Source organism: Panulirus ornatus, chromosome 63, assembly GCF_036320965.1.
Source record: "Panulirus ornatus isolate Po-2019 chromosome 63, ASM3632096v1, whole genome shotgun sequence".
Taxonomy (NCBI): Eukaryota; Metazoa; Arthropoda; class Malacostraca; order Decapoda; family Palinuridae; genus Panulirus; species Panulirus ornatus.
The window spans coordinates 29068791-29089567 of NC_092286.1; the positions used below are offsets into that span (position 1 = coordinate 29068791).

Here is a 20777-nt window from a genome sequence, read left to right on the forward strand (position 1 = left end):
AGCGATGTGGTATACCGGGGTTGACGTGCTGTCAGTGGATTGAATCGGGGCATGTGAAGCGTCTGGGGTAAACCATGGAAAGCTGTGTAGGTATGTATATTTGCGTGTGTGGACGTATGTATATACATGTGTATGGGGGGGGTTGGGCCATTTCTTTCGTCTGTTTCCTTGCGCTACCTCGCAAACGCGGGAGACAGCGACAAAGTATAAAAAAAAAAAAAAATATATATGTATATGAGTGGTTGGGCCATTCTTCATCTGTTTCCTTGCGCTACCTCGCTGACGTGGGAAATAGCGGTTAAGTATGATAATATGATATGATATGCATATTCTCATATGTGGACACTCTGATGAACATCTGAGATTACACTTGTTTGGCAGAGATTTGAGCAGTTCTACCCACAGAATCAGGTGTAACAATAGAGATTTACCACTTCTGGCCATCATAAAACATAGGAAGTCAGCAGATGCATTTTCATGGGGCTAAAGACTTAATGGTATGAAGGATGAGGACTCAGCAATATGCCTTCATTCATGGGCTTCCTGCACTGAGCACTGGTATCCTGGATAGACATCAGTTCTCATTTTCCCCTGATTCTACTGTTTTTCTTAGTATGACATTACTTTTGGGTTTGTGAGTTATGTAATATGTTTTTGAAGGTAATTGTGTAAAAATCACTAAGATTAAAAAATACTAAATATTCTGAAGTGCATATGATGTTTGGTAAGCATGCTAGAAAAACAACTATGATAAGTATTGTGATTATGGGTGATAGTTATGCATTTGAATTGTAATTGTTTCATGCATTATTGCTTTATGAGTTAGACAAGATGATGTGCGAAATCAGTGCATAATAAAAAGATTACCACAGTATGTTTTCTGTTGAGTAGGTGATAATAAATGGTAAGCATGCGAGCTGAGCAGCGGCAATAAGTGATGTAATTATGAGTGATGCCTATATGGCATGGAATACATTCATGTATGTTTGTGCTGTGATTAGTTCATGAAAGTCTTAACAACCACATAGCAGCCTGGTCAGGCCTTTAGCATTATGGTGTAAAGGTGAGATGGTACTGAATGACACATCTTTCTGTCATATTAACACTTGTTTTGGGATCTGCTAATCATATCTTGATGTTGGTTTGTGGCATCTTCTGTTTTGTTTCTGGTTTTCAAAGAGGTTAGGTAGATGTCAGTGTCTTTTATTCCTGGGTTTTTCATGACTAATCGAAAGCACTTTGTTGTACTTATTGAAAACATCAGTGACATCATTAATCATTTGTGCCTTGTTTTAGATCAAATACAGCAGTGGCATCAGCTGCTCTTGAAGACAATGCCGGCATCAGCTACCACAATGTAGCAGTGACAGACTGTCAGTCAGCCTATCCACTACTTTTTATTTATTTTTTCTTTTTGTTTGACACCAGATCTTTTCAATTTGAATAAGTACATATTTCTTTTTTCATACTTGATTGCTCTTTCCTGTGTTAGCAATGCAGTGCCAGGAAACAGAAGGACATCCACCCACATACACATATCTATCTATCAATATCTCTTGATGCCTGTTCCAATTGGAACTCCCTCAAGGGGATGGACATGGCAATAGTCTCCAAAACTAGAGACCTCCAATGCTGCTTCTTAGCCTTTAGTGCGTCACTCTTAACAGGCCACTGGCAGAGGGCAACTCCAGCACAGTGTTTGCTGAGGCTTCTACCTGATGTTTCTACAGACCACTACTGCCTAATGCTCCTACCAACTGCTACTACCTAATGCCCCTACCAACTACTTCTACCTGTTTCTACCTACCTACAACTTCTAGCTACTGCTCCTACCATTTTGCCAAAAGGCAGGGCTAGTACACTGCTTACCACAGGAAAATCAAATTTCATACACCTATATGTATACATATACGCACGTAGATTTTTTCATACATACTCGCCATTTCCTGCATTAGCGAGTTTGTGTCAAGGCAGATGGCGGAGCCTTAGTGGAAAAAAATCTTCACTTGGCCCCAATCTGTTCCTTTTGGAAAAGTAAAAGCGGAGGGGAGGATTTCAAGCCCTCTGCCCTCACCTATTTTAGTTGCCTTCTACAACACACAGGGAACACGTGGGCAGTATTCTTTCTCCCCAATCCCCAGGGATAGTATGTGTATATACATATATTTATGTAATTCCTGCTTCAGGAGGACTGCTACTCCTTCCTTTGCTCTTGTCCTCACACTAACCCCTGACTTTACTCCCAAGACATTCCCAAACCACTCTTCCCCTTTACCCTTGAACTTTGTTTCACTCAGAGCCAAAACATCCAGGCTCCTTTCCTCAAACATGCAAGCTATCTCTCCTTTTTTCTCATCTTGGTTACATCCACACACATTTAGACACCTCAATCTGAGCCTTTGAGGAGGATGAGCACTCCCTGCATGACTCCTTCTTCTGTTTCCCCGTTTAGAAATTTAAATACAAGGAGGGTGGGTTTCCAGGCTGCCCTCTTCCACCCCCCTTTAGTCACCTTCTACGACACGTAGGAAATATTCTGTCTCCCCTATCCCCATATATTTATTATACTTGATCGCTGTTTCCCATCAGCAAGGTAGCGCCAGGAAATAGACAAATGGCCCATCCACTCATTTATATATATATATACATAAATGCCCATACATGCACATATATTGAGGATGTAAGGCATGTATACGTGTAGGAGGAAAGTGATTGGTTCTCAGTGAATGTTGGTTTGCGGCAGGGGTGCGTGATGTCTCCATGGTTGTTTGATTTGTTTATGGATGGGGTTGTTAGGGAGGTGAATGCAGAGTTTTGGAAAGAGGGGCAAGTATGCAGTCTGTTGTGGATGAGAGAGCTTGGGAAGTGAGTCAGTTGTTGTTCGCTGATGATACAGTGCTGGTGGCTGATTCGTGTGAGAAACTGCAGAAGCTGGTGACTGAGTTTGGTAAAGTAAGTGAAAGAAGAAAGCTGAGAGTAAACGTAAATAAGAGCAAGGTTATTAGGTACAGTAGGGTTGAGGGACAAGTGAATCGGGAGGTAAGTTTGAATGGAGAAAAACTAGAGGAAGTGAAATGTTTTAGATATCTGGGAGTGGATTTGGCAGCGGATGGAACCATGGAAGCAGAAGTAAATCATAGGGTTGGGGAGGGGGCGAAAATTCTGGGAGCATTGAAGAATGTGTGGAAGTCGAAATATCTCGGAAAGCAAAAATGGGTATGTTTGAAGGAATAGTGGTTCCAACAATGTTATATGGTTGCGAGGCATGGGCTATAGATAGACTTGTGCAGAAGAGGGTGGATGTGCTGGAAAAGAGATGCTTGAGGACAATATGTGGTGTGAGGTGGTTTGATCGAGTAGGTAATAATAGGGTCAGAGAGATGTGTGGTAATAAAAAGAGTGTGGTTGAGAGAGCAGAAGAGGGTGTTTTGAAATGGTTTGGTCACATGGAGAGAATGAGTGAGGAAAGATTGACAGAGGATATATGTGATGGAGTTGGAGGGAACGAGAAGTGGGAGACCAAATTGGAAGTGGAAAGATGGAGGGAAAAAGATTTTGAGTAATCGGGGCCTGAACATGCAGGAGGGTGAAAGGTGTGCAAGGAATAAAGTGAATTGGAACGATGTGGTATACTGAGGTTGACGTGCTGTCAACGGATTGAATCAGGGCATGTGAAACATCTGGGGTAAACCATGGAAAGTTGTGTGGGGCCTGGATGTGGAAAGGGAGCTGTGGTTTCGGTGCATTATTACACGACAGCTAGAGACTGAGTGTGAACGAATGTGGCCTTTGTTGTCTTTTCCTAGCACTACCTCGCACACATGAGGATGGAGGGGGTTGTTATTTCATGTGAGGCGAGGTGGCGATGGGAATGAATAAAGGCAAACTATGAATTATGTACATGTGTATATGTATATTTGTCTGTGTGTGTATATATATGTATACGTTGAGATGTATAGGTCTGTATACTTGCGTGTGTGGATGTGTATGTATATACATGTGTATGTGGGTGGGTTGGGCCATTCTTTTGTCTGTTTCCTTGCGCTACCTCGTTAACGTGGGAGACAGCAACAAAGCAAAATAATAAAATAAATAAGTATATACTGTCTGCCCTTATTTATTCCCATCGCCACCTCGCCACACATGAAATAACAGCCCCCTCCCCCCTTATGTGTGTTAGGTAGCACTAGGAAAAGACAACAAAGGCCCCATTCGTTCATACTCAGTCTCTAGCTGTCATGTAATAATGCACCGAAACCACAGCTCCCTTTTCACATCCAGGCCCCACACAACTTTCCATGGTTTACTCCAGACGCTTCACATGCCCTGGTTCAATCCATTGACAGCACCTTGATCCTGGTATACCACATTGTTCCAATTCACTCTATTCCTTGCATGCCTTTCACCCTCCTTCATGTTCAGGCCCTGATCACTCATAATCTTTTTACTCCATCTTTCCACCTCCAATTTGGTCTCCCACCTCTTGTTCCCTTCACCTCTGACACATATATCCTCTCGATCAATCTTTCCTCACTCATTCTCTCCATGTGACCAAGCCATTTCAAAACACCCTCTTCTGCTCTCTCAACCACACTCTTTTTATTACCACACAACTCTCTTACCCTATTATTACTTACTCGATCAAACTACCTCCCACCACATATTGTCCTCAAACATCTCATTTCCAGCACATCCACCCTTCTGTGCACAACTCTATCCATAGCCCACGCCTCGCAACCATACAACGGTGTTGGAACCACTATTCCTTCAAACATACCCATTTTTGCTTACCGAGATAATGTTCTCGACTTTCACACATTCTTCAAGGCTCCCAGAATTTTCGTCCCCTCCCCCACTCTATGATTCACTTCTGCTTCCATGGTTCCATCCGCTGCCAAATCCACTCCCAGATATCTAAAACACTTCACTTCCTCTAGTTTTTCTCCATTCAAACTTACCTCCCAATTGACTTGTCCCTCAACCCTATTGTACCTAAAAACCTTGCTCTTATTCACATTTACTCTCAGCTTTCTTCTTTCACACACTTTACCAAACTCAGTCATCAGCTTCTGCAGTTTCTCACATGAATCAGCCACCAGCACTGTATCATCAGCGAACAACTGACTCACTTCCCAAACTGTCTCGTCCACAACAGACTACATTCTTGCCCCTCTTTTCAAAACTCTTGCATTCACCTCCCTAACAACCCATCCATAAATAAATTAAACAACCATGGAGACATCACACACCCCTGTCGCAAACCTACATTCACTGAGAACCAATCACTTTCCTCTCTTCCTACATGTACACGTGCCTTACATCCTCGATAAAAACTTTTCACTGCTTCTAACAACGGTAAAGGGGAAGAGTGGTTTGGGAATGTCTTGGGAGTAAAGTCAGGGGTTAGTGAGAGGACAAGAGCAAGGGAAGGAGTAGCACTACTCCTGAAACAGGAGTGGTGGGAGTATGTGATAGAGTGTAAGAAAGTAAACTCTAGGTTGATATGGGTAAAACTGAAAGTTGATGGAGAGAGATGGGTGATTATTGGTGCATATGCACCTGGGCATGAGAAGAAAGATCATGAGAGGCAAGTGTTTTGGGAGCAGCTGAATGAGTGTTAGTGGTTTTGATGCATGAGACCGGGTTATAGTGATGGGTGATTTGAATGCAAAGGTGAGTAATGTGGCAGTTGAGGGAATAATTGGTATACATGGGGTGTTCAGTGTTGTAAATGGAAATGGTGAAGAGCTTGTAGATTTATGTGCTGAAAAAGGACTGGTGATTAGGAATACCTGGTTTAAAAAGAGAGATATACATAAGTATATGTATGTAAGTAGGAGAGATGGCCAGAGAGCGTTATTGGATTACGTGTTAATTGATAGGTGTGCGAAAGAAGAGACTTTTGGATGTTAATGTGCTGAGAGGTGCAACTGGAGGGATGTCTGATCATTATTTTGTGGAGGCGAAGGTGAAGATTTGTAGATGTTTTCAGAAAAGAAGAGAGAATGTTGGGGTGAAGAGAGTGATGAAATTAAGTTAGTTTGGGAAGGAGACTTGTGTGAGGAAGTACAAGGAGAGACTGAGTACAGAATGGAAAAAGGTGAGAACAAAGGAGGTAAGGGGAGTGGGGGAGGAATGGGATGTATTTAGGGGAGTAGTGATGGCTTGCGCAAAAGATGCTTGTGGCATGAGAAGCGTGGGAGGTGGGCAGATTAGAAAGGGTAGTGAGTGGTGGGATGAAGAAGTAAGATTATTAGTGAAAGAGAAGAGAGAGGCATTTGGACAATTTTTGCAGGGAAATAATGCAAATGAGTGGGATATGAAAAAAGAAAGTGGCAGGAGGTCAAGAGAAAGGTGCAAGAGGTGAAAAAGAGGGCAAATGAGAGTTGGGGTAAGAGAGTATCATTAAATTTAGGGAGAATAAAAAGATGTTTTGGAAGGAGATAAATAAAGTGCATAAGACAAGGGAACAAATGGGAACTTTAGTGAAGGGGGCTAATGGGGAGGTGATAACAAGTAGTGGTGATGTGAGAAGATGGAGTGAGTATTTTGAAGGTTTGTTGAATGTGTTTGATGATAGAGTGGCAGATATAGGGTGTTTTGGTCGAGGTGGTGTGCAAAGTGAGAGGGTTAGGGAAAATGATTTGGTAAACAGAGAAGAGGTAGTAAAAGCTTTGCGGAAGATGAAAGCCGGCAAGGCAGCGGGTTTGTATGGTATTGCAGTGGAATTTATTAAAAAAGGGGGTGACTGTATTGTTGACTGGTTGGAAAGGTTATTTAATGTATGTATGACTCATGGTGAGGTGCCTGAGGATTGGCAGAATGCTTGCATAATGCCATTGTACAAAGGCAAAGGGGACAGAGGTGAGTGCTCAAATTACAGAGGTATAAGTTTGAGTATTCCTGGGAAATTAAATGGGGGGTATTGATTGAGAGGGTGAAGGCATGTACAGAGCATCAGATTGGGGAAGAGCAGTGTGGTTTCAGAAGTGGTAGAGGATGTGTGGATCAGGTGTTTGCTTTGAAGAATGTATGTGAGAAATACTTAGAAAAGCAAATGGATTTGTATGTAGCATTTATGGATCTGGAGAAGACATATGATAGAGTTGATAGAGATGCTCTGTGGAAGGTATTAAGAATATATGGTGTGGGAGGCAAGTTGTTAGAAGATATGTGTATATATTTATGTATTTATTTATTTATATATATTTATTGATTTTGCTTTGTCGCTGTCTCCCGCGTTAGCGAGGTATCGCAAGGAAACAGATGAAAGAATGGCCCAACCCATCCACATACACATGTATATACATACACGTCCACACACGCCAATATACATACCTATACATCTCAGCGTATACATATATATACACACACAGACATATACATAGTACATACATAATTCATTCTGTCTGCCTTTATTCATTCCCATATATTTATCTGTAAACTCTATCATATGCCTTCTCCAGATCCATAAATGCTACATACAAATCCATTTGCTTTTCTAAGTATTTCTCACATACATTCTTCAAAGCAAACACCTGATCCACACATCCTCTACCACTTCTGAAACCACACTGCTCTTCCCCAATCTGATGCTCTGTACATGCCTTCACCCTCTCAAATCAATACCCTCCCATATAATTTACCAGGAATACTCAACAAACTTATACCTCTGTAATTTGAGCACTCACTCTTTTCCCTTATGCCTTTGTACAATGGCACTATGCACGCATTCCGGCAATCCTCAGGCACCTCATCATGAGTCATACATACATTAAGTAACCTTACCAACCAGTCAATAATGCTCTGTGGAAGGTATTAAGAATATATGGTGTGGGAGGCAAGTTGCTAGAAGCAGTGAAAAGTTTTTATCGATGATGTATGGCATGTGTACGTGTAGGAAGAGAGGAAAGTGATTGGTTCTCAGTAAATGTAGGTTTGTGACAGGGGTGTGTGATGTCTCCATGGTTGTTTAATTTGTTTATGGATGGGGTTGTTAGGGAGGTAAATGCAAGAGTTTTGGAAAGAGGGGCAAGTGTGAAGTCTGTTGGGGATGAGAGAGCTTGGTAAGTGAGTCAGTTGTTGTTCGCTGATGATACAGCGCTGGTGGCTGATTCATGTGAGAAACTGCAGAAGCTGGTGACTGAGTTTGGTAAAGTGTGTGAAAGAAGAAAGTTAAGAGTAAATGTGAATAAGAGCAAGATTATTAGGTACAGTAGGGTTGAGGGTCAAGTCAATTGGGAGGTAAGTTTGAATGGAGAAAAACTGGAGGAAGTAAAGTGTTTTAGATATCTGGGAGTGGATCTGGCAGCGGGTGGAACCATGGAAGCGGAAGTGAATCATAGGGTTGGGGAGGGGGCGAAAATCCTGGGAGCCTTGAAGAATGTGTGGAAGTCGAGAACATTATCTCGGAAAGCAAAAATGGGTATGTTTGAAGGAATAGTGGTTCCGACAATGTTGTATGGTTGTGAGGCGTGGACTATGGATAGAGATGTGCGCAGGAGGATGGATGTGCCGGAAATGAGATGTTTGAGGACAAGGTGTGGTGTGAGGTGGTTTTATCGAGTAAGTAACGTAAGAGTAAGAGAGACATGTGGAAATAAAAAGAGCGTGGTTGAGAGAGCAGAAGAGGGTGTTTTGAAATGGTTTGGGCACATGGAGAGAATGAGTGAGGAAAGATTGACCAAGAGGATATATGTGTCGGAGGTGGAGGGAACGAGGAGAAATGGGAGACCAAATTGGAGGTGGAAAGATGGAGTGAAAAAGATTTTGTGTGATCGGGGCCTGAACATGCAGGAGGGTGAAAGGCATGCAAGGAATAGAGTGAGTTGGATCGATGTGGTATACCGGGGTTGACGTGCTGTCAGTGGATTGAGTCAAGGCATGTGAAGCGTCTGGGGTAAACCATGGAAAGCTGTGTAGGTATGTATATTTGCGTGTGTGGACGTATGTATATACATGTGTATGGGGGTGGGTTGGGCCATTTCTTTTGTCTGTTTCCTTGCGCTACCTCGCAAACGCGGGAGACAGCGACAAAGCAAAAAAAAAAAATATATTTATCTATTTTATTTATTTATTTATTTATTTATTTTTTTTCATACTATTTACCATCTCCCTGCGTTGGCGAGGTAGCGTTAAGAACAGAGGACTGAGCCTTTGAGGGAAATCCTCACTTGGCCCCCTCTATGTTCCTCCTTTTGGAAAATTAAAAATGAGAGGGGGAGGATTTCCAGCCCCCTTGCTTCCTCCCCTTTTAGTCGCCTTCTACGACACGCAGGGAATACGTGGGAAGTATTCTTTCTCCCCTATCCCCAGGGATAATATATATATATATTTATTTATTTATTTATTTTGCTTTGTCGCTGCCTCCTGCATTAGCGAGGTAGCACAAGGAAACAGACGAAAGAATGGCCCAACCCACCCACATACACATGTATATACATAACGTCCACACACGCAAATATACATACGTATACATCTCATTGTACACATATATATACACACACAGACATATACATATATACACATGTACATAATTTATACTGTCTGCCTTTATTTATTCCCATCGCCACCTTGCCACACATGGAATAACAACCCCCTCCCCCCTCATGTGTGCGAGGTAGCACTAGGAAAAGACAACAAAGGCCCCATTTGTTCATACTCAGTCTCTAGCTGTCATGTATTAATGCACCGAAACCACAGCTCCCTTTCCACATCCAGGCCCCACAAAACTTTCCATGGTTTACCCCAGGCGCTTCACATGCCCTGGTTCAATCCATTGATAGCACGTCAACCCCGGTATACCACATCATTCCAATTCACTCTATATACACATACGCATACACAGACATATCTAGGAGGTATCTTGAGTAGGTGGGTGATATGGAAGGAGAGATAAGGGAGATGATAGTAAAGGGTGGAAGAGTCATTGGGTCCCTTAACAGAATAATGAAGGGTGGAGGTGTAGTTATGGAAGTGAAGCAAGGATTAATGGACAGCATAGTCCTTCCAACCCTGACCTATGCAGCTGAAACATGGACATAGATAAGTCACTGAGGTCAAGAATCCATGCCGTGGAAATGAGTTATTTGAGAAGAGTATGTCGCGTGACTAGATGGAATGAGAAAAGAAATGAAAGGGTGTATGAGAGATGTGGTACGACAAGGATTGTAAAGGGAGTGAATTGTGGAGTGGTAGAATGGGTGAAACGTAATACTTTGAGGTGGTTTGGGTATGTGGAAAGAATGCGAATGCAAGAGTGGGAGTTTACAAGGAGAGTGTATCATGATAGTGGAAGACCACCTGTGACATGAGCAAATAGTGTGGAGGAGTACTGGAGGGAGAGAAATAGTGAAAGAATCCATGTGATGGTGTATGCAAGAGAGGCATGTAAGGACAGGGATGAGTGGAGTCTCTTTTGCTATGGCCACCCTGATCCACACATCCTCTACCACTTATGAAATCATGCTACTTCTCCCCAGTCTGATGCTTTACATATGTCTTACCTTCTTAATAATCAATACCCTTCCATACAATTTTCCAGGTCTACTCAACAAGCTTATGCCATTGTAGTTTGAACAGTCACCTTTATCCCCATTGTCTTTATACACTGGCACTATACAAGCATTCCGCCAGTCCTCACGCACTTCACCATGATTCATTATTTATCTATATTTTATTTATTATTTTGCTTTGTCGCTGTCTCCCGCATTAGCGAGGTAGCACAAGGAAACAGACGAAAGAATGGCCCAACCCACCCACATACACATGTATATACATACACGTCCACACACGCAAATATACATACCTATACATCTCAACGTATACATATATATACACACACAGACATATACATATATACACATGTACATAATTCATACTGTCTGCCTTTATTCATTCTCATCGCCACCTCACCACAACCCCCTTCCCCCTCATGTGTGCGAGGTAGCACTAGGAAAAGACAACAAAGGCCACATTCGTTCACACTCAGTCTCTAGCTGTCATGTAATAATGCACTGAAACCACAGCTCCCTTTCCACATCCAGGCCACACACAACTTTCCATGGTTTACCCCAGACGCTTCACATGCCCTGGTTCAATCCATTGACAGCACGTCGACCCCGGTATACCACATCATTCCAGTTCACTCTATTACTTGCACGCCTTTCACCCTCCTGTATGTTCAGGCCCCGATCACTCAAAATCTTTTTCACTCCATCTTTCCACCTCCAATTTGGTCCCCCACTTCTCGTTCCCCCCACCTCTGACACATATATCCTCTAGGTCAATCTTTCCTCACTCATTCTCTCCATGTGACCAAACCATTTCAAAACACCCTCTTCTGCTCTCTCAACCACACTCTTTTTATTACCACACAACTCTCTTACCCTATTATTACTTACTCAATAAAACCACCTCACACCACATATTGTTGTCAAACATCTCATTTCCAGCACATCCACCCTCCTGCGCACAACTCTATCCATAGCCCACGCCTTGCAACCATATAACATTATTGGAACCACTATTCCTTCAAACATACCCATTTTTGCTTTCGGAGATAATGTTCTCGACTTCTACACATTCTTCAATGCCCCCAGAATTTTTGCCCCCTCCCCCACCCTATGATTCACTTCCGCTTCCATGGTTCCATCCGCTGCCAAATCCACTCCCAGATATCTAAAACACTTCACTTCCTCTAGTTTTTCTCCATTCAAACTTATCTCCCAGTTGACTTGACCCTCAACCCTACTGTACCTAATAACCTTGCTCTTATTCACGTTTTCTCTGAACTTTCTTCTTTCACACACTTTACCAAACTCAGTCACCAGCTTCTGCAGTTTCTCACATGAATCAGCCACCAGTGCTGTATCATCAGCGAACAACTGACTCACTTCCCAAGCTGTCTCATCCACAACAGACTGCATACTTGCCCCTCTTTCCAAAACTCTTGCATTCACCTCCCTAACAACCCCATCATAAACAAATTAAACAACCATGGAGATATAACACACCCCTGCTGCAAACCTACATTCACTGAGAACCAATCACTTTCTTCTCTTGCTACACGTACACATGCCTTACATCCTCGATAAAACCTTTTTACTGCTTCTAACAACTTGCCTCCCACACCATATATTCTTAATACCTTCCACAGAGCATCTCTATCAACTCTATCATAAGCCTTCTCCAGATCCATAAATGCTACATACAAATCCATTTGCTTTTCTAAGTATTTCTCACATACATTCTTCAAAGCAAACACCTGATCCACATATTTTCTACTACTTCTGAAACCACACTGCTCTTCCCCAATCTGATGCTCTGTATATGCCTTCACCCTCTCAATCAATACCCTCCCATATAATTTTGCGGGAATACTCAACAAACTTATACCTCTGTAATTTGAGCACTCACTCTTATCCCCTTTGCTTTTGTACAATGGCACTATGCAAGCATTCTGCCAATCCTCAGGCACCTCACCATGAATCATACATACGTTAAATAACCTTACCAACCAGTCAACAATACAGTCACCCCCTTTCTTAATAAATTCCACTGCAATACCATCCAAACCCGCTGCCTTGCCGGCTTTCATCTTCTGCAAAGCTTTTACTACCTCTTCTCTGTTTACCAAATCATTTTCCCTAATCCTCTCACTTTGCACACCACCTCGACCAAAACACCCTATATCTGCCACTCTTATCATCAAACACATTCAACAAACCTTCAAAATACTCACTCCATCTCCTCACATCACCACTTCTTGTTATCACCTCCCCATTAGCCCCCTTCACTGAAGTTCCCATTTGTTCCCTTGTATTACGCACTTTATTTACCTCCTTCCAAAACATCTTTTTATTCTCCCTAAAATTTAATGATGCTCTCTCACCCCAACTCTCATTTGCCCTCTTTTTCACCTCTTGCACCTTTCTCTTGACTTCCTGCCTCTTTCTTTTATACATCTCCCACTCATTTGCATTATTCCCCTGCAAAAATTGTCCAAATACCTCTCTCTTCTCTTTCACTAATACTCTTACTTCTTCATCCCACCACTCACTACCCTTTCTAATCTGTCCACCTCCCACGCTTCTCATGCCAGAAGCATCTTTTGCGCAAGCCATCACTGCTCCCCTAAATACATCCCATTCCTCCCCCACTCCCCTTACCTCCTTTGTTCTCACCTTTTTCCATTCTGTACTCAGTCTCTCCTGGTACTTCCTCACACAAGTCTCCTTTCCAAACTCACTTACTCTCACCACTCTCTTCACCCCAACATTCTCTCTTCTTTTCTGAAAACCTCTACAAATCTTCACCTTTGCCTCCACAAGATAATGGTCTGACATCCCTCTAGTTGCACCTCTCAGCACATTAATATCCAAAAGTCTCTCTTTCGCGCGCCTTTCAATTAACATGTAATCCAGTAACATTCTTTGGCCATCTCTTCTACTTACATACGTATACTTATGTATATCTCTCTTTTTAAACCAGGTATTCCCAATCACCAGTCCTTTTTCAGCACATAAATCTACAAGCTCCTCACCATTTCCATTTACAACATTGAACACCCCATGCATACCAATTATTCCCTCAACTGCCACATTACTCACCTTCGCATTCAAATCACCCATCACTATAACCCGGTCTTGTGCTTCAAAACCACTAACACACTCATTCAGCTGCTCCCAAAACACTTGCCTCTCATGATCTTTCTTCTCATGCCCACTTGCATATGCACCAATAATCTCCCATCTCTCTCCATCAACTTTCAGTTTTACCCGTATCAATCTAGAGTTTACTTTCTTACACTCTTATCACATACTCCCACCACTCCTGTTTCAGGAGTAGTGCTACTCCTTCCCTTGCTCTTGTCCTCTCACTAACTCCTGACTTTACTCCCAAGACATTCCCAAACCACTCTTCTCCTTTACCCTTGAGCTTCGTTTCACTCAGAGCCAGAACATCCAGGTTCCTTTCCTCAAACATACTACCTATCTCTCCTTTTTTCTCATGTTAGTTACATCCACACACATTTAGACACCAATCTGAGCCTTTGAGGAGGATGAGCACTCCCCGCCTGACTCCTTCTTCTGTTTCCCCTTTTAAAAGGGGAAACAGAAGAAGGGAAACCATGATTCATACATACACTAAATATCCTTACCTACCAATCAACAACACAATCACCCCCTTTCTTAATAAATTCAGCTGCAGTACCATCCACTCTTGCTGTCTTGCTGCATTTCATCTTCCGGAAGGCATTCACCACCTCTTCTATCCACTACACCACTTTCCATGACACTCATATTGAATACCACCCCACCCTAAACACCCTACATCTGCCATTGTATAATTATCAAACACATTTAAAAATCTTTCAGAATACTCACTCCATCACCATCTGTTATCACTGCCTCATTTTCCCCCTTCACTGATATTTCCATTTGTTCTCTTGTCTTTTCCATATTATTTACCTCTTTCCAAAGCATCTTTTTATCCTCCCTAAAGTTTAATGATAGTCTTTCACCCCAACTCTCATTTGCTCTCTTTTTCAACCCCAGCATCCCTCTTGACCTCCTGCTGCTATCTCTTACAAATCTCTCAGTTATTTGCACTCTTTCCTCGTAAGCACTGCACAATTGCCTCTCTTTTCTCTTTCAGTAGCAACTTTACATCTTCATCCCACCACTTTCTACCCTATATAATCTGCCCACCTCTCACCTTTCATATGCCACATGCATCTCTTGCACATGCCATCACTGCTTCCCTAAATATCTTCCATTCCTAACCCATTCACCTCACTTCATTTACTCTTACCTTTTGCCATTTTCCACTCAGTCTCTCCTGTTACTTCTTTACACAAGTCTCCTTTTCAAGCTCACATACTCTCACCACTCATCTCCCCAACATTATTTCCTCTTTTTCGACAATGTCCATAAATCTTCACCCTTGCCTCCACAAGATGGTGAGTGATCAGACATTCCATCAACCGCGTTTCTCAGCTCATTTACATTCGAAAGTCTCTTTTACATGTTTGTCAATATATTATTTATTTATTATCTTAATCGTTGTTTCCTGCATCATCGAGGTAGTGCCAGGAAACAGATATACACATATACACATATATATATAAATGCCTAAACACTCACTTGTACATGTATGTATATAAATCAACATATACATACATATACATACACAGACATGTACATGTATACACATGCACATATTCATGCTTGCTTGCCTTCATCCATTCCTGGTGCTACTCTGCCCCACAGGAAACAGCATCGCTACCCCTAGCTTCAGTGAGGTAGCACCAGGAAAACAGACAAAAAAGGCCACATTCGTTCACACTCAGTCTCTAGCTGTCTTGTGTAATGCACTCAAACACAGCTCTTTATCCACATCCAGGAGTTTACCCCAGACATTTCACATGCCCTGGTTCAGTTCATTGACAGCATGTCGACCCTGGTATACCACATCGTTCCAATTCACTGTATTCCTTGCAATGCTCGTTAACCATCTCTGCTACTCATGTACTTATTCTTGCGTGCATCCCTCTTTTTAAACTAGGTATTCTCAATCACCAGTTTTTATCAGCACACAACTCCACAGCCTCCTCACCATTTCCATTTATAACACTGAATACCCCATGTGCACCAGTTATACCCTCAGCTGCCACATAACTTTCCTTTGCATTTAAATCACCCATAACTAATACCCAATCTTGTGCACCAAAACTACTGACACACTCAGCTGCTCCCAAAACACTTGCCTCATGATCTTTCTTCTCATGGCCAGGTGCATAAGAACCAATAATTACCCACCTCTCACCATCCACTTTCACTTTTACCCACATCAATTTAGAATTTACTTCATTACACTCCATTACTCACTCCCACAACTTCTTCAATAGTGCTACTTCCTTATCTCTTATCCTCTCACTTATCCCTGACTTTACTTCCAAGACAATTTAAAACCATTGTTCCCCATTACCCTTGAGCTTCACTTCACTCAGAGCCAGAATATCCAGGTTTCTTTCCTCAAACATACTACCTATCTCTCCTCTCTTCTCATCTTGGTTACATACACACCTATTTAGACATTCCAATCAGAGCCTTTGAGGAGGATGAGCACTCCCCACTTGGCTCCTGTTTCCTCTTTTAGAAATTGAAGTACAAGAAGGGGAGGGTTTTCAGACCCTGCTTCCGCCCCCTTTAGCCACCCTCTGCGATACCTAGGGAATACGGAAGTAGAATTTTTTCTCCCTACTCAAGGGATGAGTATATATGATATTAAAAGTTTAGAATGACCACAGTAGCTATGTCTGCAATGTTTTGGATGAAATATGCACTCTGTAAGTTTAGATATCAAGGAAACTTGCTGTTATTATGTGCTTCTTCAGCATGGTGAGATTTTCCTGCTGTTGCAGGGTTGTATCTAGTGAATCATCTGTACTGTTATATAATTATATATTTTTGTGTTATGTTGTCAGTCAGAGTAATCCATTCATCCAGTGTTCTGATGTTATAAATGTATTTCTTTACATCTTAACTTAACATATCTTGTATAGTTTCTTGATGTGGCCTCTTGTTGCTCCATCTTTGCACCTGACAAAGAATTTTTCTCAGTTAACATTGTCAAATTGGTTTAGAAAGTTTAATGTTGTGAACAAAGCTCCCCGTGGTCTCTTTTCCTTGATAGGTAAATTCATGACATCCAGCTTCTCCCTGTATCTTAGATCTCTTATTTCAGGTAATGTCTTTGTTGCCCTTCTCTGGACTTTTTCTGTTAATTTTTTTGCACTTCATTATAAATAACTTTTTTTTTTCCTTTTTATATTGAAGGCTCCAGTCACAGGCAAAAGTGTACATCAAGGCCAAGCCATAATTGAAACATAAAGAGGTAAATGAAAAGGATAATTGAAACATAAAGAGGTAAATGAAAAGGAAAAATATGATAATGGAAAGTATTCATGGATTTTGAAGGGATTGAAAAAGATGTCTTTTGAAATGTGCCTTAACATAGCTGTTGAGAAAGACATGAGAGGGTAGAGAGTTCCAAAGCTTTAAGGTGTAGGAAAAGAAACAGTTATCGCAATGGCCCACCTTTGAGTTGCCAACGGCCACACAGTAATCATATGATGCGGTAGCTTGCTGAGTATTGCCTGGTCTAGCTAGTGGATTGAGGACACAAACAGCCAGCTCTTAGGAGCAAACGCATAAGTAATACTTATAAAAGAGGGAAAGTGAACCAACATTGTGGCACAGGGCAAGCAGATCAAGTTTTGAAGTTAGCTTGTGAGAATTTGTAAGTCAGAGTGCTTTCAACTTAACTCCAGATGTGAGAGCAATAAAGAGTAAGGATGATTTCTCTTGACTTAAATTCTGTCTTACCTCTGAATCCGAGAATTATGTTCACTTCACTGCATCTGTGTTTGTCAACAGAATTCACACTGTAGCTTACCTCTTTGTTTTTATTACCGATATGTAAAACTTTACCCCTATCAGTATTAAGATTCATTTGCCAATTATGGGCCCAGTTCATCAGTTTTTCTTTCATTTTGAAGCTGTAGACATTCAAGTTCATTTACCAGATTTGTATCATCATTAAGTTTTGTTTGCTTGCAATGCAGCCTATTATGAATATGATTTATATGTATGAGAAAGAGAACCAGTTTTGCAGTGCAGCCTATTATGAATATCATTATTATTATGTATGAGAAATAGAACTGGTCCCAAGACAAAACATAGAGATAAACGATTTAAGTTTTTTAATGATACTGTCTGCCATATCTGGGGGAGGAGTTGGAAAAATCCTGTCTTGAATGATGATGATGATTATGATTACAGAGGTCCATCAAAATCTGGCTGACTTTGCTTAGGTCCTGTGATGTGAAAGTGTGATGGAACAATACTCCCTTTTCCTCTCCAGTCTTAGTACGTTTCATGGATGACTGTCCAACCAATCTCTAATGATATCGATTTCTTGTGTGACAAATTGCACACTATTTAGGAATGCCTTTTGCCGCCACACTGGATTTTATAGGCAAAATGGTTAGATTCCATATCACAAACATCTCTTCAGCAGCGTAAACTTCAGGATCTTTTGAAGGATTGCTGTGAATACTTCCCTCAAGTTTCCTCATCAGTGTGGATTTTGATGTTTTTTCATAGATCCAGTCAGTTTTCCATGGGAGAGTGGCTCTGGTGTCAGTGTTTATTCAAAGACTGATCACATATTCACCTCTGCAGTAAGTGCAAGGTACAGGTGGCATCTAAAGAGGTATTGCATTCCTTTCAGTTCAGTGTTTTTTTTATTTTTTTGTTCTGAACTCCATATCTTTTGCTTCTTCTTTTATTTGACTTGCAGAATATACACACTTTTAGGAAAATACCTGACCAAGATACCTTAGGGTTAAGTGGTGTGTTTTTGCAGTCTGAACAAAGGTTTTATTTTAGATTAGTGTGACATAGTGGGTCTTTCATTGGCTTTTCACCACCAACAGACCTGCTTGAAATCTTGGATGTTATGAAATTGTTGTAACATATGTAATTACATGTTGAACCTCTTTCATCCGGCAACCTTGGGACCTGGCCCTTACTGGACCACAGAAAGTGCTGGAGAACAGAATTTGACCCCTAAGGAAACCCCCTATGTAAACATATTCCTAAACCCTAGTCTTGCTAGCTCATTCCACATACATATTGCGGTGTTATCAAAGGTAGAACAAAGCATAAGGTAGGAAATAATGCGATCAATAAATCTTTCAAACAAGGTTTTTATTGTTACATCAGTTTACATCATAAGTATCAGTCCCCAGATGAAGACTCCTCAATATCTTTGGCAAGATTTTTTGTGGTATACGACGCCAGTACAGGGCAGATTCGTTAGCATCATCAACTTGTTCTGGGGCTAAGTTTTCCACTGCCACTACCTTTGCAAGTTCATCCACAAACTTTGTCTCAGCTTTGTGATGAGTTGTTAATGTAATGAAAGACCATAGGTTGTTAGTTGGCTTTGGTCAACTCTTGTTACCATTGTTGTTTTATTGTTATCATAAGGCAGCCAGCCCATGTTGCATCAGTTCCCACCAGGCAACTGGCTCGTACATTCTCTCTCCCTGTACATATTGCAGTTGGTTATATGATAGAGATTTGAAGTTTTTGTTGATTCTTTTAATATGACCTGACACTACAGGCTTCCATGTCAATACTATGCTTTTCTCCATACACACTATGTGCTTAAATTCCATGTCTCCACTAAACTTGTGTAACCATCCTTGCTAATATTCACAGTCATAGTCTAGCTTTAGTTCTTTCTGAAAAACTTTGGCCTGCTTGATAAGCATCTCCCCAGAAATGCTTACATGTTCATTGTGTGCCCCTTGCACCTTTCAAAGTTTTCCAAAACTTTAAACTTTTCTGGCTTTCATTTTCAACAAAAAACTGAATATAAGACATTAATGGGACTGTTAATTACCTTGGCGGCAGATTCAAAACATGCCTTACCATGGGAGTTGCCAGACCAAAGAGTGCTGGATTAGAGAGGTACACCCTGTATAAGCATGATGATTGCCATATTGTACTGATAATTTGTTGCAAATGTGTTTAAACTTTGACTGTGTTTGCCTTGAACGTCTTTCCTTTGCCTTAGCAACTTTTATCCTGAGAGTATCATCAACTGCTACCAGGTTTTCAGATGCTCTACTTACTAATAAGTCATTACATAAGTTTCAATGCTTCTCTGATGTGGTAACTGTCAGTTTCTGAGGAGGGAAAGCAGCAGCTGCACATGCTGCAGATGCTATTATCTTTATTGCCACCTCTTCTTTGCTGTAGCAGCTGCTACAACAACAGTTACACTTGTTCTTGTTGATATTATTGGCCCTGATGCTACTTCTCTCCTGCTACAGCCACAGTTGCTGTTGTTCCTCTTGTTGTTACTGGCTGTGTGTCTTCTTTTGCTGCTATTACATCTGCTAGCAATTAATTTTGTGACACAATTTCCATCAATATCTTTTAAGTTACATTTTATGGTTTAGGATTAAACATTTAAGTAAAAAGTACATTACTATATCTGGGACTGAATATCAAGAGAAGATTTAGCAAAACTTTAGTTTGTTAGCATTTTGTCAGTTTCTGTTGTCTATATTTTGACTCAACTAATGTGCAGGTATAGGCAAGAAAAGGCAACAAATTATAAATCTACACACATTTTTACATAAAAATCAGTGATCAAACTTTCCTGACTCTCCAACATAGATAAATCGACCTGGCTCCTGGACTATGTCATCCACACACTCCTCCGCCCCTCATTTAGCAGCAGACCAGGCCAACATGAAGGTAATTATATAACTTGATATGTATTTTCGGTTACATTTGAATGCTAATCTATCATTTCATAAAGGAAATTTTTTTACTGTCTTGGAATTTCTGGGTCATGCCCATAGTTTAAGGTTTAACAGTTACAGACAAAAGTCCAGATTAACATGGTCTTGATTGCAATATGAATAGGATTAGTGAGAGTAGCTACCTTTGAGTACCTACAGAGAGATTTAGCCAAGTGCAAAATACTCACCGCATGTCATATTTGACTACATGAGTTGCCAACAGCACCCAGTATTTTTTTTTTTTCTTTTTATCTTTGGAGGCTCCAGTCATGTTTGGAACTCCAAATCAAAGTCCGCCCTTAATTGAAATATAGATAAGATTGTGAATGGGAAAAAGAAGAGACAAGGGAAAGCATTTACGAATTTGGAGGAAACGAGAAACCTGTCTTTT

General features: G+C 41.2%; 1 protein-coding gene across 7 annotated transcripts in view; it reads left to right on the top strand.

Moving 5' to 3' along the window:
• LOC139745975 (enhancer of mRNA-decapping protein 4-like) overlaps positions 1 to 20777 on the top strand; it is a 188591-nt gene that overhangs the window by 30062 nt on the left and 137752 nt on the right. For 4 of the 7 annotated variants that reach the window (XR_011712036.1, XM_071656721.1, XM_071656725.1 and 1 more), the window contains exon 7: positions 20259 to 20339. The exons of the other annotated variants lie outside the window; for them this stretch is intronic. Coding sequence is in view for 3 of the 4 variants with exons in the window: in XM_071656721.1 (XP_071512822.1) it covers positions 20259 to 20339 (81 nt within the window). In the remaining variant the exon portion in view is untranslated. The remainder of the gene's footprint in view (positions 1 to 20258; positions 20340 to 20777) is intronic. 7 annotated transcript variants of the gene reach the window in all.